General features: G+C 39.7%; 1 protein-coding gene across 1 annotated transcript in view; it reads right to left on the bottom strand.

The window, feature by feature from the left end:
- Window positions 1–27,120, bottom strand: part of LOC101864258 (connector enhancer of kinase suppressor of ras 2) — a gene marked incomplete in the record, with an annotated part of 53,874 nt that overhangs the window by 6,305 nt on the left and 20,449 nt on the right. Inside the window, 13 exon segments of the mRNA XM_035972305.1 lie at window positions 411–479; window positions 4,106–4,114; window positions 6,319–6,401; window positions 7,076–7,239; window positions 8,840–8,891; window positions 10,045–10,120; window positions 10,658–10,749; window positions 16,729–16,824; window positions 18,394–18,503; window positions 20,157–20,258; window positions 20,807–20,977; window positions 24,108–24,275; window positions 24,341–24,636. Coding sequence (XP_035828198.1) covers window positions 411–479; window positions 4,106–4,114; window positions 6,319–6,401; window positions 7,076–7,239; window positions 8,840–8,891; window positions 10,045–10,120; window positions 10,658–10,749; window positions 16,729–16,824; window positions 18,394–18,503; window positions 20,157–20,258; window positions 20,807–20,977; window positions 24,108–24,275; window positions 24,341–24,636 — 1,488 coding nt within the window.

Here is a 27,120-nt window from a genome sequence, read left to right as displayed (position 1 = left end):
ATCCTTTCCTTTCTGCCAAATTCTCTCTCCCCCCCCCCTCACTTATTTTCTCTCTCTCTCTCCACCACTTATTCTCTTTCTCTCTCCCTCATTCACACACACACACAAGCATATTTTCCCCAACTTGCTCAGATTCACACCAGATTCTAACATTATTCATCTTTTTATAATTCTCAAGCCAAAATTTTTAATTACAATTCAAGCCCTCGTTTTAGTAGAGGTTTTACAGCGCTCGCAACTGCATAAGGTCATATGAGCGCCAGAAGATTAGAGGTGTTACAAGAGAGTAACAAACATAAAAAGAAGAAGGGGAGATAAGGACGATAGATGTCTGATAGGAAAGAAGGAGCAAACCACACAGAGCACCTGCCAACCACCCACTCAAGCCCTCAGTTGTCAACAACACTCACTTTCCCATGTCATCTTGTCTCTCAGACGCAAAGTGGAAAACTGTGCCAGAATTGTGAATCTTGAAAGCGCTGAGAGAGAAAAAAATACAGAGAAAGGTTTCATTTCACTATCATCAGAAAGTAGGCTATAAATAATAACATTATCGTCACAAGAGGGTATATATATATAAAAATAAAACACTCTGAGGAAGAACGCAAACAGAATAAATAGGTCTTCTATTGGAAAAAAAACTCAAACTTTTGTTGCAGAAATTATAAATAACATTCTCATCAGTAAGTAGACATTATCACCACCACTGGATACATACATACAACCCATTCTCAAAAGTTAAGAGTATGCTTTGAGCGTGACTTTTTACTCACACCGGCCCGAAACTGACAACCACAAAATACAGAAATTGTAGGAAATGGGGGAGGGGGGGTTCTCTTATAAAATAACAACATTATACCCTGACAAGAAATCAGACAAAAGTCAGTATCTTTATCAAATAAACGTAAATGATTTCTGAAAGTGCGGAGTTTATTGCTTCCAATTCTGGTCGCATCATTAACAAATACCAAATTAATTACTCAACAAAAGGACTCAAAATTAAATTAGGCACTAGTTTAAAACAGAAAATATTCGAGTTGAAATAGGTCACTTAAGGGTGCTCAATTCAAATTAGGCGCCAGTAAAAAAAAATAAAAAAATATTCATGTTGAAATTTTATGGATATTCAACCTTAAGCTGAAAAGGTTCAAATGTGTGGTTGAAATCATGGCTGGAGCCCAAAGTGTATCAACATATAAGATTACTTTTTTTTAAAATGTGTTTTGAACCTTCCTGCGCTGATCGTAAGCACAACAAAACCTACCATGTAATTTAAAGAAAGATAATATACATCTGGTTTTTTATTAGATTAAACTATGTTCAGTATGGCACTCATAGCAGAGGAGTTTAAAAATTTACAAAAATTTATCAATATTACTATTAGTGAGGAAATGTTTCATCTGATCATTTTCCTAACTTGACAATTGAAAAAACCCATAAATACAAGAATGCGTTACAATGTACCAGTTTTGTCTTAAAGCATATATAGACAGACTGACTGTACGAAATTTATCATAGGTTGCTACAAGGTCATGAAGCCAACCTTTAAGTACCCCCCCCCCCATCTCCCCCCCTCTCTCTCTCTCTCTCTCTGTCTGTCTCTCTCTCTCTCTCTCTCTCTCTCTCTCTCTCTCTCCCCCCATCTCCCCCATCCCCACCTCAATAACCTTCGCCCATCCTCCCACTTCTCTTTGAGCTTCTTTCATTAAAAAAAACACCAATCAAACAGGAAAAATAAGATTTTTAAAAACAACTATATGTCAACAGAAATCAGGAATTAAAAAAAAAAAAAAGAGTTTCTGTGCTAGATGTACCCTATGACAACCAGAGAGAGCAAGCTGGGCCGTGCAACAATCTCACAGAGAAATACCAACAGCAAACAAAGCCAGAGTGCTTGACAAACAACGGCAAAACCCAGCCCACCCCACCCCCACCACACAACACCAACTCTCTTCATGCAGGCACGAACAGAATCAGCATGTAGATTATATCTAGGTAAAACACATCGCTACAAATCTCATCTGTTCCATCCACAAACAGAAACCGAATACTTTCTTGCCAAATGCAGGAAGACTAAAAGTTCTGAGAGGAAAATGGAAGCTGAAACCAATATGCACACTTTCAAATACACATAAACGCTTCAAACTCAAGATGAACATGATCCCATCACTCAAACCAAGCAAACAAAAACATCAGAGAGAGAGTCGCTACAAAGAAGATCAAGACAAACTTAAAACAAACAAGAAACCAGAGCCAAAATGCCAGTAACTGAAAACACAGCAGCAGCAAGACAAACAAACAAAAATTGTCCGTGACAAGGACGGAAAATGAGGGACAAAGAAGAACATCATCGAATTGGTCAAAGAAATAAAACTTAATCACAGCACACAAACCTTGACAGAAGAAAAATGGACATGAGTAAATTCCACTTATTACTAAAATGAGACAAACTTTCTAAAAAATATCTTAACATTTCTCAAAAATATTTTCACAAGGAGACGCTAGACATTTTCAAAGGCATGTAAATACATTTCATTTACTTTAATATCATAAAGAATCTACATGAAGAAAAAGGCTTCCATTTCATTGCCTCAAAACTTGTTTCTCCAAAGTGTACTAAGCCTCAGAACTATTTTCTCCAAAGTGTACTAAGCCTCAGAACTATTTTCTCCACAGTGTACTAAGCCTCAGAACTAGTTTCTCCAAAGTGTACTAAGCCTCAGAACTATTTTCTCCAAAGTGTACTAAGCCTCAGAACTATTTTCTCCAAAGTGTACTAAGCCTCAGAACTAGTTTCTCCAAACTGTACTAAGCCTCAGAACTATTTTCTCCAAAGTGTACTAAGCCTCAGAACTATTTTCTCCACAGTGTACTAAGCCTCAGAACTAGTTTCTCCAAAGTGTACTAAAATAAAGCCTGCACTTTGGACAAAATAGTTCTGAGGCGACGCACTGTTAGGTCACTGGCTTAGAAACTCTGTGGAAACTACATACAAGTAACTCATCTGGACACCATTGTCTTGTTTTAAAATAAATAATACCAAAAGCAGCACAAAAGGAACAGTTTCCCTGATCAAACAATGAACAGATTAACAAAAGCAAAAAAAGTCTTTGATATTAGTAAAACAACAAACAAATCAACTCGAACAAAATACTACAAGCAATAATATACACAAGCATGAACAAAAACCCTGCTGGAAAAAAAATAATAAACAATTTTTTAAAAAGGCAACACGAAGAAAAATAAAACAACCCACACTCACCAACACAGCAAGTGATGAAACAGCAAAAAACAACAAACAAACAAACAAACAAAACATCAACACCCCCAAAGAAAGTCACACACACTGACCAGCCAGACATCACAGAGTCACAGTCAGGAGACTATCACCTCAAAAATAGACCCGGTACAAATCACTTCAAACTTCAAACATTCAATAAATTTTCAGTAACAGCTAATTTGGCATAATCTGCACCAGTAATTCTTTAAATCAACCAAAAGACCACACTCCCAAGTCTGCAAATGACTTCTTAACACTTTGCAGTCACACAGCCAGCAGTAGAAAATACCCCATCTGGTCACCCAGCCAGGAGAGTGACTGCAACAGATTTCTAGTGCCTGGAGCAGTTGAACTGCGCCAGGTGACCGGAATTGATAATTTTCACCGGCGCATTATCGCGTCAAGTGACCGCAAAATGTCAAAAGTGATCATTTTTTTGCTTTGGACCTAAAATAACCAAAACCCGCTTCAAGTTAAAAAAATAAGAGGGAACACATATTCCAGTAGATTTCCGCGTAAACTTTAGTTAGTGCTTCTTCCTTATTGAACTGATACTATTTTTTAAATAACAAAATAGAAATGCTAGAAATTATTTTTTAAATAACAAAACAGAAATGCCTAGAAATTATTTTTTTAATAACAAAATAGAAACGCTTAGAAATTACTTCCAGGAGGAAGAGTAAAAACTGTAGTTTTCAGCCCAGCTTAGGGTGTTTCACGAAAGTTGTGAATAATAGTAGGCCTATGCCCCATGACTGTGTCAGCGTCTGTGTCTGGCAGTCGCGTGTGTGTGCTCGTGCTACGTTACAGCAACTCTCCACTCACCTGTACTCTCTGGCAAGGCAAAGCAAAGTAGCGAGGTTAAAGCCCAAACGGGGGAAAAGTGCGAGACTAAAGACGAGACTAAACCGCGAAATGTATGGAGCTACAGACTAGATCACACAGAGGAAAGTGCAGGATTATAGACTAGATCATAGAGAGAAAAGTGCAGGATTATAGACTAAACCATACAGAGAACAAGTGCATGGTTTAAGACTAGACCACAAAGAGTAAAGTGCAGGATTATAGACTCGACCATATATAGAGATAAGCAGAGGAATAAAAACCAGACCATGAAGAGAAGAGTATAGGACTAGAGACTTAAACCATACAGAGAAATGCATGGGACTACAGACCAGATCACGCAGTAGAGGAAAGTGCAGAAATAAAGACAAACACAGTGTAAAGTTGTTGTTTTTAAGTAAGAGTTTTACGGCACTTGCAACACAATAAGGTCATATGAGCGCCAGAAGATTATATGTGTTACAAGAGAGTCATCATCGTCATCCAGTGCCAGATCTGTGACAGACATCGGCGATCATGGTTTTCTATTCATTCCTTTGCTCGGATGCTCTCAAAAAAGCTACGTTTCCCTGATCTTTCCCTGTTACCCATTTGTTTAGGTTCCCTAAGTATGTTGTTCTGGAGTAACAAACATTTTAAAAAAGGAGTAGAGATAAGGACGATAGATGTTTGATAGGAAAGAAGGAGCCAACCACACCAGAGCACCCGCCAACTAGCCAGGTTTGGTTTTTTTTAAGTAAGAGTTTTACGGCACTTGCAACACAATAGGTCATATAAGTGACGAAGATTAGAGGTGTTACAAGCGAGTAACAAACATAAAAAAGAAAGGAGGGGAGACAAAGACGATAGTTGTTTTATAGGAAAGAAGGATCAAACCACACCAGAGCACCCACCAACCACCCACGTGTAAAATTTAATACTGGACCTAACACAGAAATGAAAAGAATTAAATATATGGGACAAAACAGAGAAAAGTATAAGATAAAAGACCAGAACAGACAAAAGTATAGGATTAAAGACTTAGACCACACAGAGAAAAATGCAGAATTAGATACTAGACTAAACAGAGAAAAAGTATGAGAGAACACTCCACAGACATTAACAAATTCAAGAATCTTTTATATGTTCCACACATTTCAAGTGAATGCGTCTACAATAAGATGGCATTTTGTTCATTACAAGCAAATCTCTGGGTTCACACAGACAAAAGTATGAGAGAAGACTGCACAGATATATAAACAAATTGACGAGCTTTTATATCAGACACATTTCAAGAGCATGCGACTACAATAAATGACATTTTGTTCATTACAAGCAAATCTGTGAGTTCACTCAGTCCACTCTCGATTCAAATTAGTCGCAGCTCTATTGAGAATACAAGGCCAGGCTTGCCAACTTCTTTCAAACCCATCATGGACACTCAATGTTTAGTTTTAGTGAGTGTTTTACGCCCCTTGCAACACGTTTGGTCATTTGAGAGCCGAAGATTAGAGGTGTTACAAGAGAGTAACAAACCCCCCAAAAAAGGAGAGATGAGGACGATAGGCATTTCATAGGTAAGAAGGAAGGAGCAAACCACATCACAGCACCCGCCAACCATCCACTACCCAACATTATAACGTCAGGTTACATCAAGACAACGAGCAATATTACGTCACTCGGGACTGGTTTCAGAGTAGTGTATGTGATACGGTTTTCAGATTCCCAAAAGCCGAATCCAGGACAGTTCCGGGAAGTTTGGGACAGTTGACAAGCCTGCAAAGCTAAAATCACGCCCTAATGCTGCACCCAAAAAAAGCTCAAGATGGAAAACGGGAAACTACTGGCAAGAAAAGCCAAGATGCCTTAGCTCCCAAATAGTAAGCTAGCACTTACTGATATAATTATAATGTGATAAACAGTGAAGGAAACTTATAAAACGATGGCTCATTTACATTAAACTCAGACTGAATGTTCAAAAAAAAAAAAAAAAGAAACAATTTCCAGGAATTACTGATTATATTATCTCCACTTGAAATTTATCTGAAAAACCAGAGAACTTGATCAATAAACCATGAACGAAACTTATGTGGGTGAAATTCTTGTCTTTTGCAGCAAGGAAAGTCGAATTCCTTTAAGTCACAAGCACACAGTTTGGAGAAGAAACTGAAAAGCATGAGCTATAATCTATTTTAAAATTCCCAAAATGAACTTACAATTTTTTGGTCTTGAGGTTGGTGGAGTGTGAGAGAGAGAGATTGAGAGGCGTGAGAGTATTTTCCCTTCCTTTCTTAAACCCCTTTTTTTGTGGTTTTCAGAACGGAGAAATAAACAAGGTCTGAGTGTTGATGCTTTACTGACACTATACACTGACGTGTTAAATAAAGAGGACGTTTTCCACTGAGGTGAACACTTCCCATTCAGTATTATACAAAGTATGTGTAACTGCATGTGCACCCAAGCACGCACGCACGCACCACGCAAGCACACATGTACACAAGCCCCACACACACACGCACGCATGCACTCACAAAAAACAGTTCTGTGTGGATTTTACTGAAAAACACGGTTCAAAGACACAAAAAAAGGAAACTTGCAGTTTCCAAGGGTACTAAAGCTTTAGAAATCACCAAACTTGGGGGCCATTTTCTCACCAATTTTTCCCTCCAACTCCAGGTGACCCCCTACCTCCTCCAATTACAAATATCTCAACTTCCATTCAAGATAGTCAGGTATTTTTTTTTCACCAAAAGCAAGACAAATAAATACGCTTTAAGCTGACACAGATAACTTCATACGCCCAAAATTTTACAAGCGCCTGATTCCACCGCGTCATGACACATTTATTTTTCACATCACACAAAATTTAAGCAATACACAATGCTGAAAGAGAAAGCTTTAATTTCTAGCAATCTAAGCCTCATTCCAACCGATCACACGTGTACACACCCGCACACACCCTCACACACGCACACACATACTCACGTCTTTGAGCTTGTAGTAGAAGAGGTTGAAGGTCTTCAGAACACACCACCTCTTGACCCAGTGCTTGGAGAGCGCGCGGTCCTTGTGTTTCCTCTTGTACAGCCAGCCCTCACAGTCACCCTTCCCCAGGTCCTTGCACGACACGCGCCGATCTGTGCATTGTCACTTTTGTTTTAGTAGAGGTTTTATGGCACTTGCAACACAATAAAGGTTATATAAGTGCCAGAGAATAGATGTTTAGTTTTAGTAAGAGTTTTACGGCACTTGCAACACAATAAGGTCATATAAGTGCCAAAAATTAGAGGTGTTACAAGAGAGTAACAAACACAAAAAAGAAGGAGGAGCGATAAAGACAATAGATGTTTGATAGGAAAGAGGGAGCAAACCACACTAGAGCACCCGCCAACTACCCACTCCGGTCTGTTGATTGTCACGCACAGAACCAGGAAATATAAATCATTAACCACACCAAAACATTTTGCTTTTGCTTTTCTGCGTTATATTCTAGTAAGTGTTTTACGGCACTAGCAAGTTAATTAGGTCACATTAGTGCCAAAGTCATACACAGAAACAGGAATATAATTCATAAACTATACAAAAATATATTTTCTTTTGTTTTTCTGCTTTATATTCTAGTAAGCGTTTTACGGCATTTGCAACACAATAAGGTCATATAAGTGCCGGAGGATAAATGGGTTACAAGAGAGTAACAAACACAAAAAAGAAGGAGGGGAGATAAGGACGATAGATGTTTGATAGGACAGAAGAAGCAAACCACATCAGAGCACCCGCCAGCCACCCATGAAGACTTAGTCTAGTTTTAGTTAACACATCGAAAGACAAAAACACACTCATCAAGCGAAATCAAGAGACAGACAAACAAACTCACCAAATCACATCAAAGACAAACAAACAAACTCACCAAATCACATCAATAGACAAACAAACTCAGCAAATCACATCAAAGACAAACAAACACACTCACCAAATCACATCAACAGACAAACAAACAAACTCACCAAATCACATCAACAGACAAACACACTCACCAAATCACATCAACAGACAAACAAACTCACCAAATCACATCAACAGACAAACAAACTCACCAAATCACACCAATAGACAAACAAACAAACTCACCAAATCACATCAAAGACAAACAAACAAACTCACCAAATCACATCAACAGACAAACAAACTCACCAAATCACATCAATAGACAAACAAACACACTCACCAAATCACATCAACAGACAAACAAACTCACCAAATCACATCAACAGACAAACAAACAAACTCACCAAATCACATCAACAGACAAACAAACAAACTCACCAAATCACATCAACAGACAAACAAACTCACCAAATCACATCAACAGACAAACAAACTCACCAAATCACATCAATAGACAAACAAACACACTCACCAAATCACATCGACAGACAAACAAACTCACCAAATCACATCAACAGACAAACAAACAAACTCACCAAATCACATCAACAGACAAACACACTCACCAAATCACATCAACAGACAAACAAACTCACCAAATCACATCAATAGACAAACAAACAAACTCACCAAATCACATCAACAGACAAACAAACAAACTCACCAAATCACATCAATAGACAAACAAACTCACCAAATCACATCAATAGACAAACAAACTCACCAAATCACATCAAAGACAAACAAACACACTCACCAAATCACATCAACATACAAAAAAACCAAACTCACCAAGTCTGGTCTTTGACCCTGAGGGCTTGTTCCTCAGTCGCACGGTGGGGGACTAGAACAAAGATCACACACAACAGATTTTTACACTTTTTAGAGAATTTTTATAGGGAGGAAAGGGGTTTGGGGGGGTAGATTCTTCTTCTTTTCTTTCCGTCTGTTGTTTCTCTCTATCTCTCTCTCTCTATCTATCTCTACCTCTCCCTATCTTTACTTTTCCCTGGTACCAAAAAATGCGGGTTCGGGGGTTCGAGTCGCAGGCCCAACGTTGTGTCCTTGGGAAAGGCACTTTAGACGAATTTTCCCCCCACTTCACCCAGGTGGGAATGGGTACCCAACTATAGACAGTGAAAGATCTTGTCGGTATGTTAGTATGTTAGCGCCTATACGGCTGCTTGCACTGTATGCTTCTCAGGAAGTTGAAGTTGTTTCAGAATGCTCTCAGGTCTGCTGGGGTAATAGTGTATAGATTGTGAAGCGCATAGAGCTTGCTGTTGAGTGTGGATTTGTGCTCTGCAAATGCTATCTATTATTATTAAAGATTAAAGGCATTACCAAAGAGTAACACTCAAAAGATAAAGAAAAGAAGGAGTGATAAGGAAAATAGACGTTTGAAAGGAAAGAAGGAGAAGAAAACACACCAGAGCACCCGCCAACCACCCGCTCCCCACTATTGCAGTGAGCACAACATAATATGTAATATAAATTAAATGCCAAAGTATAAAGGCGTTTTAGTTGAGTTTTAGCGAGATTTTTACGGTACTTGCAACACAATAAGGTCATATAAGTGCTGAAGAATAGAGGTGTTACAAGGGAGTAACAAACACAAAAAAGAAGGAAGAGAGATAAGGACGATAGATGTTTGATAGGAAAGAAGGAGCAAACCACACCAGAGCACCCGCCAACCACCCACATTAAAGGTGTTACCAGAGAGTAACATACAAAGGAAAAAAAAGGAGGAGAGTTCATTTTAGTAGAGGTTTTACGGCGCTCGCAACTGCATAAGGTCATATGTTGTTGTTGTTGTTTTCAAATCCCTTTAGCTATGAGCATTTCGCTCTTAGCAACGCAATGCCTCCCTGTATAAGGTCATATAAAAGGAGGAGAGATAAGGAAGATTGATGTCTGAAAGGAGAAAGAGGGAGAAAACCACACCAGAGCACACCCCAAACCACCCACTCCCCACGACAGCTGTGAGTGCAACATACCTCTGGAGTAGTGTAAGGCTTTGCCTTCTCCACAGGAACTTTCTGCACCACGCCGCCCACCACAACATGGGTGAACCTTTGACAAAATAACACATGATGAGGGGTGTGAGTATGTGTGTGTGTGTGTTTGTGTGTGTGGGTGTGTGTGTGTGTGTGTGTGTGTGTGTGTGTGTGTGTGTGTGTGTGTGTGTGAGTTTGTACAATTTGTAAGTATGAAATAATAAAAGACACGGTAGACTTGAACAAATTGGCATCAATTAGAAATTTATAAATCTGACCGTAGTGTCGATTTTCAGCCAACATCTCCATTCTTGGACAGCGAAAATAACTCATTTTGTCAGCACACCTCCCATATGTTCAACTTATACTACTATCTCACAAATAAATGTTCAACTTATACTGCTATCTCACAAATAAATGTTCAACTTAAACTGCTATCTCACAAATAAATGTCCAACTTATACTGCTATCTCACAAATAAATGTCCAACTCGTGTTGCTACTTTACAAACTATATGTCCAACTAACATTTTCACAACTGAATGTCCAACTCACTCTGGCTGAAATTTATGTCCTTCTCCGATAGCTACTTTACAAACCGATGTTCAACTTACGTTTCGGCTTTCTCACTCTCTTTCGGGCTCACATCAAAGTCGACTTTTTTCTGAGGTTTGACGAAAACGTCGTCATCATCCATCTTATTCTCCTGTGAAAGGAAAAATGTAGTTTTTGTTAGTAAGAAGCACATCAACACAACAGCAGTCACTTTGTACTAGGAGAAGTCAAGACAGAGACAAACGGGAGAGGGAGAGAAAAGAAGTACGACCTATCGGCGACAACCTTCAGAAAGACACATAAGAGATCCGTCACTTGATTGAAACTGAAAGTCTGCATAAAGCCACATACAGCTCCTTCTGTGCAACGTTTTAAAATACTGGGCCAACACAATAACGGTCATTAAGAACAAGAAAAGAAGTAAGGCAGACAGGCAGAAATATTATCACAGGAGAACCTCAAACATCTTCTGATGTCCTCAGACCTACCACATAAAACTGACTGCGCATTTAAGAAATAGTGATAACTAAATACCACCCTCAGCCAAAGACCAAACCATATAAAATTGACTACTCACTGAAGAAATAGCGATAACTAAATACCACTTTCAGCCAAAGTCCAAAGACCAACCACATAAAATAGACTACTCACTGAAGAAATAGTCATAAAATTAGATACCACTCTGAGCCAAAGACCAACCACAGTAAAACTGACTACCTATTGAAGAAAAAGGGATAACTAAATACCTCTCTCAGCCGACGATACACCAAGAAAAAACGGACTCCTCATCGTGAAAATATTATGGTAAAGACTAAGCATCACAATACCAGTCTCAGCTTACGACATAACACAAAGAACTGATTCCCAATCGCAAGAGTGATAATAATATTTCGTCCATCAATTCTGAGGATGACAAATACATCCGCAGAGGAGAATATTTCTCCAGCGAAATAGAAGAGTTATAATAAAAATTAAAGGTCAGGATGACTTGAGGCTTCTGCTGTGGCCGATGAGACCAATTCTGGCAGAGAAAAGTTTGCTACATTTTGAACATTAAAAAGCCTCCAATTTCACTTACAGAGAGAATAAGGTGATGACTAAATACGACTCAACTAAGTGTAAGAAGACTTACCACATAGAACCGACTCCCCATCGCAGAAAAATTTGAGAAATAAACACCAGTCCCAGAGACAGACAGAGAGAAGACAACCAGGAACGAGAATCTGGCAAACACTGACACTTCTACTCCAAAGTCACATCAACACACACACACACACACACACACACACACACAATGAGTGACCTCACACAAAAACAGACCACTTTAAGTACCTTCTGCATTTAGTTGCATACTATCAGTACAAACTAACCGTAACCTACTAGCTTGCTATCAAGGAGGAAGTAGTCTATGTACGTCTAGTTACTCATATCAGTCAGCGAGAGGGGAAGATAAACCGTCTTATCACTGAGAGTAAGAGTCATATATCATAAATATTTCAGCTCAATTGTTTGTCATCAATAAGAACTGTTGTTTCTGAGCATATCTGTTTTCAACTCCTGATAAATTAATGACCACTTTGCTTTTTCCATAACAGGAATCAGCACAAAGTATTATTTTCTATTTCCTAGGCAATAAGAGAGAGATAGAGGGAGAGAGCGAGAGACAGGGAAGGAGAGAGAGAGGGGCAAGGAGAGAGAGAGACAGGCAAAGAGAGAGAGAGAGAGAGAGAGACAGACAGAGAGAGAGTGAGAGAGAGAGAGAGAGAGACAGGCAAGGAGAGAGAGAGAGACAGAGAGACAGAGAGACAGAGAGAGAGAGACAGGCAAGGAGAGAGAGAGAGACAGAGACAGAGAGACAGAGAGAGAGAGAGAGAGAGGGGGGGGGGGGGAGAGATGGGTTTTTAAAACATAAACCAATGCAAGAAACAGAATTATTCCCTGCTGATTTCTCAATCCAAATTGCACAGGGAAAAACAATAGGACAGCAACAATAATCTGAGAAGACAAAAAGGCTTCACTCGTTGCCTGATCATACATAGTAACCACAATAGCCTGGGTAGGAGTGAAGAGAAGGAAGCACACCGACACAATTTGGGTCATACACCGACACAATTCGGGTCATACACCGACACAATTTGGGTCATACACCGACACAATTTGGGTCATACACCGACACAATTTGGGTCATACACCAACACAATTTGGGTCATACATTATGAGTCTTACGTGACTCGCAACACTCATAGGTCATACAAGTGCCAAAGATTAGAAGCGTTTGTTTTAGTAAAGAGTTTTACAGCAGTTGCAAAACAATAAGGTCATATAAGTGCCAAAGATTAGAGGTGTTACAAGACAGTAACAAGCACAAAAAAGAAGGAGGAGAGATCAGGACGATATATGTTTGATAGGAAAGAAGAAGCAAACCACACCAGAGCACCCGCCAACAACCCATGATTAGAGGTGTTACAACTTCAGAGTAACATAAATACAAAAAAAAACCAGGAGGAAAGATAAGCCATAAGGATAATAGGTGTTTGATAGGAAAGAAGGAACAAACCATAATTATTATCAGAGCGCACACTAACCACTCACTTCACAGAACTAAGACGTTTCTGACGACAATACCACAAACAGCTGACCTCTGACTGACGGTAAACATTTTACACCCCCATTTAGACCATTTAGACAAGGACACCAGTATTTATGGGATTATTTCCCTTACATAAACTATACTACACACGCACATAATAATAATAATAATAATAATAATAATAATAATAATAATAATAATAATAATAATATTTAAAACAATGACACTCAGAAGAAAACACAAGCCTCCATGAATTTCCGTACATAGGGAAAAGCCACACCCATTATTCTTTAAAGAAAAAGAAAGTAAAAAAAGGTTACGGGAAAGAGGAGAGGGGGGGGGGGGGGGGGGAGCAGGCAGGGTAAATATCGGGATAACCAGAGCGGAAAGTTTACAGATATCATTTCCAGAACACTCCCAACACCATGTGACTGAGGGGGAAATTGAGTACTCATAAGGGGCAGATAGGAAAAACAGAGAAGCCACAAAAAAAAAAGAGAAAACACAACAAACAAATACAGTACACGAATTGTTGCTTGGAAATTTTCTTTTTTTAAATCACACCCAAAAAAAATTTTAATCACAAAAAATTACAAAGTTCTCTGTGTTTTTAGACAATCACACACACACATCTGCTGCTAATATAAATGGTTCTTACAACATTACTGTTTGATTCATCAGAGATAAAAAAAATATACAATTGACATTCAGTGCCCAGTTACGATAACACAATTCGTCTTTGGAATGGAAAGTTTCGTTTAGTTTTAGTAAAAGTTTTACGGCACTTGCAACACAATAAGGTCAAATAAGCGCCAAAGAATCGATGTGTTACAAGAGAGTAACATACACAGAAAAGAAGGAGGAGAGATAAGGAAAATAGATGTTTGATAGGAAAGAAGGAGCAGACCACACCAGAGCACCCGCCAACCAACCACATGGAAAGTTTTGAGCCAGGACGGTGCTCAGTCCAAAGAGTAAAAGTCTATACAAAATGTAACAAAAAGAAATGTTGAAATAAAATAAGAAAAAAGGACTAGAAAGTAGCAAAGTGTAAGTGAAAGCTTTCAACTACAAACAACAACAACTACAGAATACTGATTACAATAATACAGCAACTACAGAGAATACTGATTACTATAATATAATTACAATCCCAAAAACAAGTTGAGGATACTTGCTGAAGATTAGAGCTGTTACAAGAGAGTAACAAACACAAAAAAGAAGTAGGGTAGATAAAGACGACACTTGTTTGATAGGAAAGAAGGAGCACACCACACCAGAGCACCCGCCAATCACCCACACAAACAGATGACGTGTACATCACATGCAATACAAGACTAGCTCATGCACAAACCGAAACTAAACTAAACCAAACTCACAGACAAACCTCAAGTCAAACAGGGACTACTCATGCATGCGCGCGCATGTGTGTGTGTGTGTGTGTGTGTGTGTGCGTGTGTGTGTGTGTGTGTGTGAGTCTCTGTGTGTGTCTGTACATGTGTGTGTGTATACGTTATGCATGTTTATGTCTGAGTGTGCATAAGTGTGTGCACACATATATCCATGAATATGAACAAGAGAATTTCAAATGCGTAATTTGTACGATTAAATTGAGGCTCCTTCACTAACCATGAACAATAACAAACCATTACTCTACCAGCCTATCATACTTCACAGTACAGGTTTTACTCCAGTATTTTATACTTAATCTGTTGTTTATCATAACACAAAGTTCAGCAAGATATTTTCCTCTGCCATTCTATAGTTCTTGGTAAGATTCATTCATCCTACAATAAAGCATTGCTCTTTGTTTGAAAACTCATTCAGTGTCGGCATTCATTCAATTTCAAAACAATAACAAAACATTTGCTAATGTACTGCACACAATAAAAGAGAAAATGCAGCACACAAATGTAGGCCTACTACACTACATGTATAGATTGGAAATACATTTTTTTACATCATAAAGTTCTCCATGGTTTTAGACAATCACACAGCAAGAAAAGGCGAGGGAGGGATGGATGGAGGGAGGAAGGGAGGTAATTACAAACATTTGGGAAGTCCAACAAGAGGCATCAGCTGACCACCAAAGACTACACAATAAAGGAAAAAGTGATCACACCTAAGTGCTTTATTCTTGAGCTATCAAAACCCTAAAGGTGCTACTAAACGTATGGTGTAGTTACGATGTGCGACTTCCAACACAGCACGAGCCAAAACTAAACTCAAACCAAGTTACAATTAAATGAGCTAAGGAAATTGTGTGGAGACCAAAAGCTCAAACAGTAGTATACAAATGCAAACATACAAGTGCACACATGTTTTTACACACACACACACACACACACACACACACACACACACACACACAAACCCAAGTGTGTTAGAGAATAATAACAAATATGAGAATTTAGTCAAAGCTGTCATTTGATGATTATAGAAACTGTCATTTACTAACTCAAACCCAAGGGTGTTAGAGAATAATAACAAATATGAGAATTTAGTCAAAGCTGTCATTTGATGATTATAGAAACTGTCATTTAACAACTCAAACCCAAGTGTGTTAGAGAATAATATGTGTTTGTGGACGAGTCAAGTCAAGACAGGGTTAAAAACTAGAGTTTAAAAAACCCAAACTCCATGAGTGTTTGTTGGTGAGTGAAGAAAGTCAATGTGTCAAAAAGATCAGAACTGTGAGAAGCCCTGAACAGCTGGTGTGACTAGCAGTATCACAAATATAAAATGGTCCGGAGGGGAGAAAAGGAGAAAAAGTAACGTTTAATGAAGAAAATATTTAAACACGGATGAAAGAGAAGACTTTCAACACCAGTAAAATTCTTTCAAATCAAACAGACCCTGTTTGACACACTGATACAGCCAGGGACCACAATTATTTCAGGGTGTTGATAGATAGGAAGTCTACATATGCCTTGATTGAATATAACAATCACTGAAATTCACTTCCAGTTTTTGAGTAAAGAGAAGCACATCGAAACAACAACCATCAAAATTTGGTGTAGGGAAAAAGTAAAACAGACATACAGAAACAACAGAGAGGGAGAGAAAAAAAGAAGTAGGAGGACCTACCAGTGGTGTCTTCCACCAACTACCCAAAATTGAATTCCTAATCTGAAGTTAATGAGCATGCAATCCCCAAAACATAGTTATATTGAGGAGAAACACTCAAGCTTCCTACACAATCGAGTGTATGCTACTGTTGGAATGAATCGATCAATCAATCTTCAATTTACACAGAAATTTATTCATTTACTTTAATTAAATGATTTTACAATTTTGAGAGCACATTTATGGAACACGTGGAGAAAAAAGAACATTCCGACAATGACAAAAACAATTACACAAAATGTTGCTTTTCAATAAGAACAACAACGATATTTCTGAATATGGTGATGGTTGCTGTTCCATAAACATGTCAGTCTGTTGGCTAGGTGAGGTAAGTCAAGCACTACGGTTACAGTCAATAGAAGGGTTAGTGTGGCAAGCGTTAGCAACCCGAGCCCCCACGGAGCGTTCATTTACCAGTTCCGCTATCTGCTGCGAGTCAAGACGTCTTATCCGCATAAGCTGCGGAAAGTCTCCTTTGCCAGAATCTCCAGCAATCTCCATACTGATTATCTAAGACGGACAGGCAAACGCACAAATGTATCATGCAATGTGTTCATTAGACAGACAGACAGACAGACAGACAGACAAACAAACATACTCATCACTGGCAAGACCACAACAAACATTCCAACCAATGAGAAAGGAAAGACAAAAAAACCACTCAAAGAAAGAGCCAGCACCACAAATAAAACGTCTAACAAAAGCTACAAACAGGAATGACAACAGTTCAAATAATAAGGATTTGTTTGATAAAATTATAGACCACTTTCCCAGCACACAACATTAAAACGCTGCTATTGAAAAAAACACTAAAGAATTTTTCCAATCTCCACTTCCCGAGTAAAAAGAGGAAGCAAATTTTTTTTAAAAATACTCTTAGTAGACATCCTGTCCAGTACACATCACGTCTAACAATTGAAGATATTCTCTTCTCCTTTAGTTTTGCACAAATCACAGCGTAAATTTGGACATGAAATCAGATTGAAGTACATGATGAAGCCATGAAAAAAAAAAGAAAGAAAAGAAAACAGTTTGATACAACAAGTCACACAAGAAACTGTTGAGAATACAGCAAGTTGAAAAAGTTGCTAACAAAAAAGAACTAATTCAACAGAAAAAATAAGTAGAACTAGATCCTGTTCATTCTAACTAATTCAGATAAAGCTGATGAATACAAAATAAAATTCTTCATTAAACAGAGCCTCGCGAAAAAAGGGCTTGAAATCAACTGACTAGAAGATTACACTCTTTACCAAAAGGGCTGGACTATCTTCAAGCACACAATCATGTTATGTCAGTGCTATACTGCCATCTTCATTGCTAGACAATTATTTACAGAGAAATTTTTTTTTCACATATATATATAATTTTGTTATACGTATACACCTGTCTAGTAATTTTAAAATATGATATCTCTTTGGCTGTAATGCACATTGAGCATTGTTAAGAAAATGGAAATGCGCTGCATACTGCAGAAATGCTACATTTGTATTTACTATCATCATTATATTACACTTAACCAAAAGTCTCACAACTGAGTTGAGCACAACAACATTGACCACAGCGCAGTAGTCGGACACCTCATAACCAACAACAACAACAACACCTCATAACCAACCACAACAACAACAACAGCTCATTACCAGCAACATACCGTCCCGTCTAAGTGTTAGCACAAACAACAAACACCACCACCCCTCACAACACACATCACAATCTCACGCTACACGTCATGCTTAATACGGGGTGCCCACTACAGAGGGGATCGGCCGATCGATCGCCTCAAAAACAAACGTGTTTGTTTTCAGGCGATCGAGTCAGGCGATCGGCCCGATCCAGCCATAATGGGCACCCCGTATTACCAGACCTCAGACAAGAGGTCAGCGTAGGTCATTTCACGAGAAAGAAAAAAAGCAGCATGATGAGTGACGATGCCACGAAGCCAGTCCAATACAGATCAGAGTTTTTTCTGAGACATGTCTCACAAGAAAGCTTCACATCTCGCCATCCTATAGGGTGAAGTAAAACGTCTTAAGTAGCCTACTGAAGTCAGGACGGAGACGTGAACAATGGTCTTACCCTCTGGTTCCTGTTCCAGGACTTGCGAGCAGACAGGGAGCCCTCCCTCAACACGGCCGTGGGTTTTGTCACAAAGAATTCCTGCACTTTGGGAACTTCATCCAAAGACTCTGTCGTTTCGGTAGATTAAACCCAAAAAAATTGTTAGTTTTCACTTCACAACTTTGTTGCTTTTATAAATGAAAAAAAAAGTTTTATCTTGACAAGTGTTTTTGTTTTAGAAAGTGTTTTACGGCACTTGCAACACAATAAGGTCAAATAAGTGTTGGAGATTAGAGGATTTACAAGAGAGTAACAAACACAAAAAGAAGCAAGGGGAGATAAGGACGATAGATGTTTGACAGGAAAGAAGAAGCAAACCACACCAGAGCACCCGCCAACCACCCACTTTGACAAGTGTGTTATGTTCAGGGATCACAAAAATAAATTGTTACAACAAAACAAATAAAATTCATATAAGTGAGAATAAATGTGCTGTAGATCCAAAGGTACTTGCAGTGTGATGGGCAGAGATCATTGACATATTCACAAAACTGTGTACTGTGTGTGCGCCCATCTGTCTGAGTGTATGTATTAAAATATGTGTGTCTTGGCGTGCGTACCTGTGTGTGTGTGTGTGTGTGTTGATTTAATGCGTATGTGTCGGTGCCTATATTCATAAACATGATTATGCAAGCTTTGAAAGAGTAATTGTGCGACAGAACTCACACAATCATATTTGCTTGAGACACTGCATTTTCACCCGTGCATGTGTGTGTATACCAGGCTGCCACCCATAGCAACCTGTGGTCTACATTGCACCCATGTACAACTACACAATTAAGAGAGATCAAATCCAATTCCTTCTAGAGTCAGCTCTAGATGAAAGAGACATATGTGATGCAGCGTGGTGGAATCAGGCTCTTGTCAAAATAATCAAAGTGAAGAAACTGGCTTTTTTTCCGCAGATGTGTGAATTTTTATTGAATTTTTGTTTTTTGGCTTAACACCTTTCATGCCCACTAAAGAATACATTTCTGTGTGGATTTTACTGAAAAACGTTGATTAAGTGCTCAAAAAGTGTAAATTTTTCGTTACCACAGACTCTTGAGCTAAGGAAATAGCTAATCTTTGGCGGCCATTTTTTCTCTGATTTTACCTTTGAAACCAGGTGACCCCCACCTCCTTCATTCGCAAATATCTCGACTTGTATTCGAGATAAATGGTTATCTTTAAAATCCAAATAAGGACAAATGACCAAGCTTTAAGATGAAACCATTAACTCTATATGCCGGAAAATTGACAAGAGCCTGATTCCATCACGTCGTAACACATATTTAGAATTTTAACCAAAACACAATGTACTGTTTATGTGTAGCTATTGCAGTTGTAAAGCGCTTCAAGCCAGTGTTCTTTCATCAGGGCTGGCTAAATAAATACCATATAGGAGGAAAAGAAGAAGAAGAAAAAGAAAAAGAGGAGGAGGAGGAGGAGGAGGAGGAGGAGGAGGAGGAGGAGGAGGAGGAGGAGGAGGATGAGGAGGAGGAGGAGGAGGAGGAGGAGGAGAAGGAGGAGGAGGAGAAGGAGAAGGAGAAGGAGAAGGAGAAGGAGAAGGAGAAGAAGAAGGAGAAGAAGAAGGAGAAGAAGAAGAAGAAGAAAAAGAAGAAGAAGAAGAAGAAGAAGAAGAAGAAGAAGAAGAAGAAGAAGAAGAAGAAAAAGAAGAAGAAGAAGAAGAAGAAGAAGAAGAAGAAGAAGAAGAAGAAGAAGAAGAAGACCTCACTCACCCTGTGCCTCCCCAGCATCTTCCTCTACCACATCTCCGGTACTGTTTGACCGACTCTCCGACTCACCGCCGATCTCAAACTTCACCGTTGGGGTTACGCTCACTGCATCAGAAATAGACAATTTTAAAAAAAAGTTTTAGTAAGGTTTTACGGCACTGGCAACTGCATAAGGTCATATGAGCGCCAAGGGGTGGATGTCAACAGAGAATATATAAGTTTGGGATAAAAGTTCAGTTACGGAAACAAGAGTAAACTCTCCTCTCCCTATCTGTGTCTCCCCCCCCCCCCCCATCTTTCTAAGTCTCTGTATGCCTGCCTGCCTGCCTGCCAGCCTGTCTGTCTGTCTCTCACTCACTCTCCCACCCCCTCACCATCTCTAAATGTCCCTTTCCTCAGGATATAGGCATTTGCACTTGCTATGGTTGATACTTTAGCATTAATGTAAGGTTAGAATCATTCAAAGTTGCGGAATCAGAAACACACAGGAGTGAGAAAATGGAGGTTTTGCAAAGGCTGAGTGGGACAAGCAACATATTTTGTCACAAAGCTACACACATCTCATTCCCACTTTTCAAAATTTACTTAACTTATAAGAAAAACTTATAAACCAAACTAACGTCTCAAAACAACAACAAAAGATTTTCAAGTACCGTTATTGTTAATGGTATCCTTCAGGAGCGGCTCAGACTTGCCAGTTTTCTCAACGGACGACGTGGTCTGTGGTTGGCTGAGAGACCCGTTGGGCGTGTCGAGAGCTCTGAAGGTTGCCGAAATTTTTTCTCCTGAGACGTCTTCCGGCTCACTCAGACTGCGCTTTTTCTCTGATCATATGAGGGGGGGAGGTGGGAAGGAAGAAAGACAACATACATAGTTAGTTACAAATGTGCCAACACAATTTAATGTTGGAAACATCAAAATTATCACTGGATTTTTGGGGGGTCAAATAGACACTGACATTTTCTTTCATTTGAGTCTTTAATTTGTTTGGTACTGACATCAAAAGTTTGCAGGAGACACCCATCTTATGTTGCCACGCAATAAACACATAATTTTCCACTATCAATCACTAACATTTATTTCATACAGTTGTGGACATTGGCTGATTTCTCAAACACTCACTGTACAAGAAATATACAAGTTTGGGAAAAAGTTCAGTTAAGGAAACAAGAGTAAACTCTCCTCTATCTCTTTGTCTTCCATCCCTTTAAGTCACACACACATATATTTTTATACCTTTCAAATTGTGCTAACTAAAGTCGTCACATCTATCCTTGCATTTCAAAAGGAAATTTCCCATGATCTTTAACTTCACGAACCCATCCATCAACGCACCCCTGAGACAACAGTCAAGAGAGAATAGAAAACAATGGCAGAAGTTTTCCACAAATTTCACACGTTTTTCACAATTTCTAACTGCATACCTTTGCAAAAATATTTAAACTGCTGGATGTGATTCTCCGAAAGAAAACTTTGATGGCACTCTTTGTGTGATTTTTAAAAACTCTAGCGCTCTACGTGAAAACGTGTATCCGGGCACACTGCGAGAAATGAATAAACAGAGGATGGAGGAAGAGAGACAAAAGCCAACGAAGAAAGAAAGAGATTAAGGTTATGCGTCACTCAGAAATGTATCTACGTCTATGTATGTTAGAAGGGTCAGAGGTCAGGGGGATTTTCAATACCAAGGACCCTGTCAAAAATACATCTGCGACTAACACACAGAGAACATTAGAGAGTGATTCATCACTGACTTTGAGAGCATCTTCTTCTTCAAGTGCCAGATCTGAAACTGACATTGATGATGCTCGTGGTTCACCACTCACCCCCCCCCCCCTTTTTCTCCCATTTAAAAAAAAAGAAAAAAGAAAAAAAGTAAAAGAAAAAAAAAAAAGAACAAACCTGTATTATCGTGGTCTTTACTGATCATCCACTACTTCAATCTATTCAAGTCAGTGGGAGTTATTCTTGGTTGCGTACCGCTCACTTACACACACACAGAGAGAGAGAGAGAAGCTCAGCGAGTGAGTGAGTCATCATTCTTTGCGTGCGCTCTCTCCCCCAACTGGCAGGATGTGAGTGGGAGAGAGAGAGAGCGGCACACTTGAGGAACGTGAGCAGTGACTGAGACAGCAGAAAACACTTAACCACTCGAATGCAGCTCTCCTCACTACTCGCTACCTCAAATTTAAAAAGTTTTATCTACTCAGTACCTTGTTTAGAGAAATTTGATGCCTAAAAATGTTCGAGTTGAAACACATGTCAAGCTTTTTCGAATGCAATTGTTTGAATATCTTGATAAGGACTCCGAAAGATCTTACAGTTTTGATAGAACAGATAGAATATTAGGTTTCTGAACTAATGGTCTTTGTAACTAAAAATGGCCAAAAAAGTCAGATAGAACTTTGTAATTCTGAGGAAGCCAACTGGGGTGAGCTGTGAGCACATCATGCCTCCACTCGCGTCACTGGTGAGTACTTGAGCCTCTCTTACCACTGACAGGTTCTGACACACGGATTGCTCCTCATGTGCACTTCAGTGACTCACGCGATGAGAGAATTGAAGAAGAGACAGAGCAGCTGAGTGGGTGGGTGGGGGGTGCTCTGGTGTGGTTTGCTTCTTCTTTCCTATCAAACACCTATCGTCCTTATCTCCCCTCCTTCTTTTTTACGTTTGTTACTCTCTTGTGACACCTCTAATCTTCTGGCCTTCATATGAGCTTATGCAGTTGCGAGTGCCGTAAAACCTCTACTAAAAAAAAAAAAAAGAGCAGCTGACTTATAGTCTGTTATCTTTTTAGTGTTAGTAAGAGTTTTACTGCACTTGCAACACAATAAGGTCATATAAGTAACATACACAAAAAAGGAGCGGGAGAGATAAGGACGATAGACGTTTGATAAGAAAGAAGGAGCAAACCACACCAGAGCACCTGCCAAACATCCACAGTGTTATCTTTATATATATTTTTTATAGTAGAGGGTTTTATGGCGCTCGCAACTGCATATGGTCATATGAGAGCCAAGGGGTGGGTGTCAACAGAGATGTCTTTACAGGGAATCAGACTTATTCTGCTCACCTCTCTAGCTTCAACAGCACAAGGTCTGCTTCGACTATCAAGGCACCCCGGAAATAGCAAGTCACAAGAGAGTGACAAACATACAAAAAAAGTAGAGGAAAATAACAATAGTAAGGATTAAGAAAGAAAAAGCAGCAGTTCCCTGTTGTAGATCAGGCACAGTAATGAGCGTGACATGAATCAGCCCATTTACAATTCTACTGTGCTTGAACGAGAAATGTCCCCCATTGGGAATGGCCTAAAGACTCTACACAAGGTTGTGCATTGAGATTATATAAGCAGTGAAGGAAGGGGTAGGGGGGGGAGAGCGGAGAAAGGGTGGTGGGGGGAAATTATCTCTTACCTTACTCCAGTCTTCTCTATTTTCTTATCTCTAACAATACCTTTCTCTTCCCCTAGTTTTCTTATACAAAGACTTATCAACCTCTCCTTTAACTGTAGCCATCTCTTCTCCTATCATCCCAAACCTTACCTTTTTTAACTACTTTTCTTATACAAAGACTTATCAACCCTACCCATAACCCTCTCTTTACCCTAGCCAACCTGTCCTTTCCTACGAGCCCTAACCTCAACTCTCTCTTCCTCTCTTTTCTTGTACAAAGAGTAATCAACCATAACCTCACCTCTCTCTCTTTCCTTGTACAAAGAGTTATCAACCATAACCTCACCTCTCTCTCTTTCCTTGTACAAAGAGTTATCAACCATAACCTCACCTCTCTCTCTTTTCTTGTATCCTAACCTTACCACTCTCATTCCCCAGTTTTCTTGAACAAAGAGTTATCCATCATAACCTCACCTCTCTCATCCCCAGTTTTCTTGTACAGAGAGTTATCTGTCATAACCTCACCTCTCTCTCTTTTCTTGTATCCTAACCTCACCTCTCTCGTCCCCAGTTTTCTTGTACAGAGAGTTATCCATCATAACCTCACCTCTCTCATCCCCAGTTTTCTTGTACAGAGAGTTATCTGTCATAACCTGACCTCTCTCTCTTTTCTTGTATCTTAACCTCACCTCTCTCGTCCCCAGTTTTCTTGTACAGAGAGTTATCCATCATAAACTCACCTCTCTCGTCCCGTTTTCTTGTACAAAGAGTTATCCATCATAACCTCACCTCTCTCGTCCCCAGTTTTCTTGTACAGAGAGTTATCCGCCGCCAACAACGCAGCAATGGCCGCCTCCCTCTCGACGGCGTTGATGGCCTGCGACTTCGGCCGCAGCGGGGCTGGGTCCAGATCCTCCACCACCAGCGAAGGTCGCTCAAAGGTCGGTGACCCCCCGCTGACCGTGGCCCGGCGCTGCTTGGCGTCTACAATGACCGGGAGAGTGTACTGTGGCGACTCGGAGCCGCTGCGGAAAACGTCGTTGTCCGTGTCGTCGTTGGCATCTATGTTGTCCTCGGGCGATTCTCTGGGAGAATGGGAGTGAAATGGTATAGGTTTAACACCCCTATCAACACTGTTAGGTTATTTAAGAGGCGGGACCTCCGAGTTTCAGGTTTGTTTTGTTTTAGTATGAGTTTTACGGCACTTGCAACACAATAATGTCATATATAAGTGTCGAAGTGAAAAGTGAAGTGAAAATGTAGTGAACTGGTATAGGTTTGTTTAGTTTTAGTAAGACTTTTACTGCACTTGCAACACAAAAAGGTCATATAAGTGCAGAAGTTTTAGTTTTAGTACGAGTTTTACGGCACTGGCAACAAAATATGGTCATATAAGAGCCGAATATTTGAGGAATTACAATAGAGTAACAATAAATACAAAAAAGAAGGAAGAGAGATAAGGACGATAGATGTTGGATAGGAAAGAAGAAACAAACCAAACCAGAGCACCCGCCAACCACCCACTGCCGAAGATTAAAGATGTAACAAGAGACAGAGAGTACAAACAACTAAGAAGAGGGAGGAGAGATCAGGACAAAAGATGTCTGATAGGGAAGATGTGACTTTATGAAGTTGCGAGCGCCGTAAAACCTTACTAAAACTAAATAGGGAAGAAGGAGCAAGCCACACCGAGCACCCACCAACTAGCCACACAAAATAAAAAAGTACAGACTATCTAAAAGAAACAGGAAAAACTATCGCAAAATCAGAGGTAGCTCCAATTTAGTTTTTGTTTTAGTAGAGGGTTTTACAGCGCTCGCAACTGCATAAGGTCATATGAGCGCAAAGGGGTGGGTGTCAACAGAGAAGTCCTTACAGGGAATCAGACTTACTCTGCTCACCTCTCTAGCTTCAACAGCACAAGGTCTGCTTTGACTATCAAGGCACCCCGGAAAAAGCATAGCAGGTCACAAGAGAGTGACAAACATACAAAAGAAGTAGAGGAAATGGCAATAGTAAGGATTAGGAAAGTAAAAGCAGCAGTTCCCTGTTGTAGATCAGGCACAGTTATGAGCTTGACATTGATGAATCAGCCCATTTACAATTCTACTGTACATGAACGAGAAATGTCCCCCCTTTGGGAATGGCCTAAAGACACTACAGTCAGTGGCACTGCCCCGTGGGGGTGTAGTGCCAATGATGTCCAATTGCACAAACATTCAGCTAACATCATAATATTAGGATAACATGGAAAAAGAGACAAGAATCAAAATCTATATCCACTACAGGTTCAAGCAGTCATTTAATCAAGAACTTTCAGCTTTACGTTATAACAGTGCTGGCTAATTAAGTAGCAACTCGAAACAAAAAGACATCCCCTCCCCTCTAACAAACACACACTGTCCGTCTGTCTCTCTGCCCCCCCCCCCCTTTCTCTCTCTCTCTCTCTCTATCTATCTATCTATCTCTCTCTAAATCTATCTCTCTCTCTCTCTCTCGATCTATATCTCTCTCTAGATCTATCTATCTCTCTCTCTCTATCGATCTATATCTCTCTCTAGATCTATCTCTCTCTCTCTCTCTCTGTCGATCTCTCTCTCTCTCTCTCTCTCTCTCTCTCTCGATCTATATCTCTCTCTAGTACTATCTCTCTCTCTCTCTCTAGATCTATCTCTCTCTCTCTCTCTCCCCCCCCTCTCTCTCTCTCTCTCTCTCTATCTATCTATCTATCTATCTATCTATCTCTCTCTCTATCTATCTATCTATCTCTCTCTCATCTTTCCATGCGAGCTGAAAGTCGTGTTGTATCATCACTTTAAAAAAAAGGAAACGTTTCCATGTCAAACACAGTGTGTTTCATTTTATATGTCTCGTGCCTCAATCAACAGTAAACCCAACAAGAACACATCAGTTGTCCCTCCCTCCCTCTCTCTCCCTCCCTCTCTCTCCCTCCCCCTCTCTCTCTCTATCTCCCGTCCATGAAGAAACATTCCAATTCTCACGATTTGGATAAACAAGAGACACCTCGTTTCTCGTCTTCTCACAACAATATCAAAGCTATGAAGAAACGTTCCAGCAAACACAATTTAAGCAAGAAATGCAGGCCTCTCCAACACGTCTTTTCACAACAACAAATGTAGACATGAAGAAACAACTAAATAAATAAACTTACGTTACTGCAATACAATCTTTGCACACGTTTGTTATCAATCAATCAATCAGCAAAGAAATACCAAAAGAACAGAAATGTAGCCATAAAGGTCCGTCTCTATTTCTCTTTTCACAACAGTGTAGCCATAAAGGTCCGTCTCTATTTATTCTCTTTTCACAACAGTGTAGCCATAAAGTTCCGTCTCTATTTATTCTCTTTTCACAACAGTGTAGCCATAACAGAACACGTCCAGTCCAACAAGCATTTCCTCTCCCGCTAACAAACATTCCCCTACCATCAACAACACATACGGGACAGCCCAGACAGACGCGTGTGACAAACTCAACGCAATCAAGGAAGGAAGAAAATATGGGGCGGTTCTGGTTTCTCGTTTTCAATGGGGTGCATATGAGAGGGG

The sequence above is a fragment of the Aplysia californica genome, unplaced genomic scaffold (genome assembly GCF_000002075.1).
Source record: "Aplysia californica isolate F4 #8 unplaced genomic scaffold, AplCal3.0 scaffold00645, whole genome shotgun sequence".
Taxonomy (NCBI): domain Eukaryota; kingdom Metazoa; phylum Mollusca; class Gastropoda; order Aplysiida; family Aplysiidae; genus Aplysia; species Aplysia californica.
The sequence above is the reverse complement of the archived record's forward strand: the minus strand, read 5'-3'. Positions and strand labels throughout refer to the sequence as shown.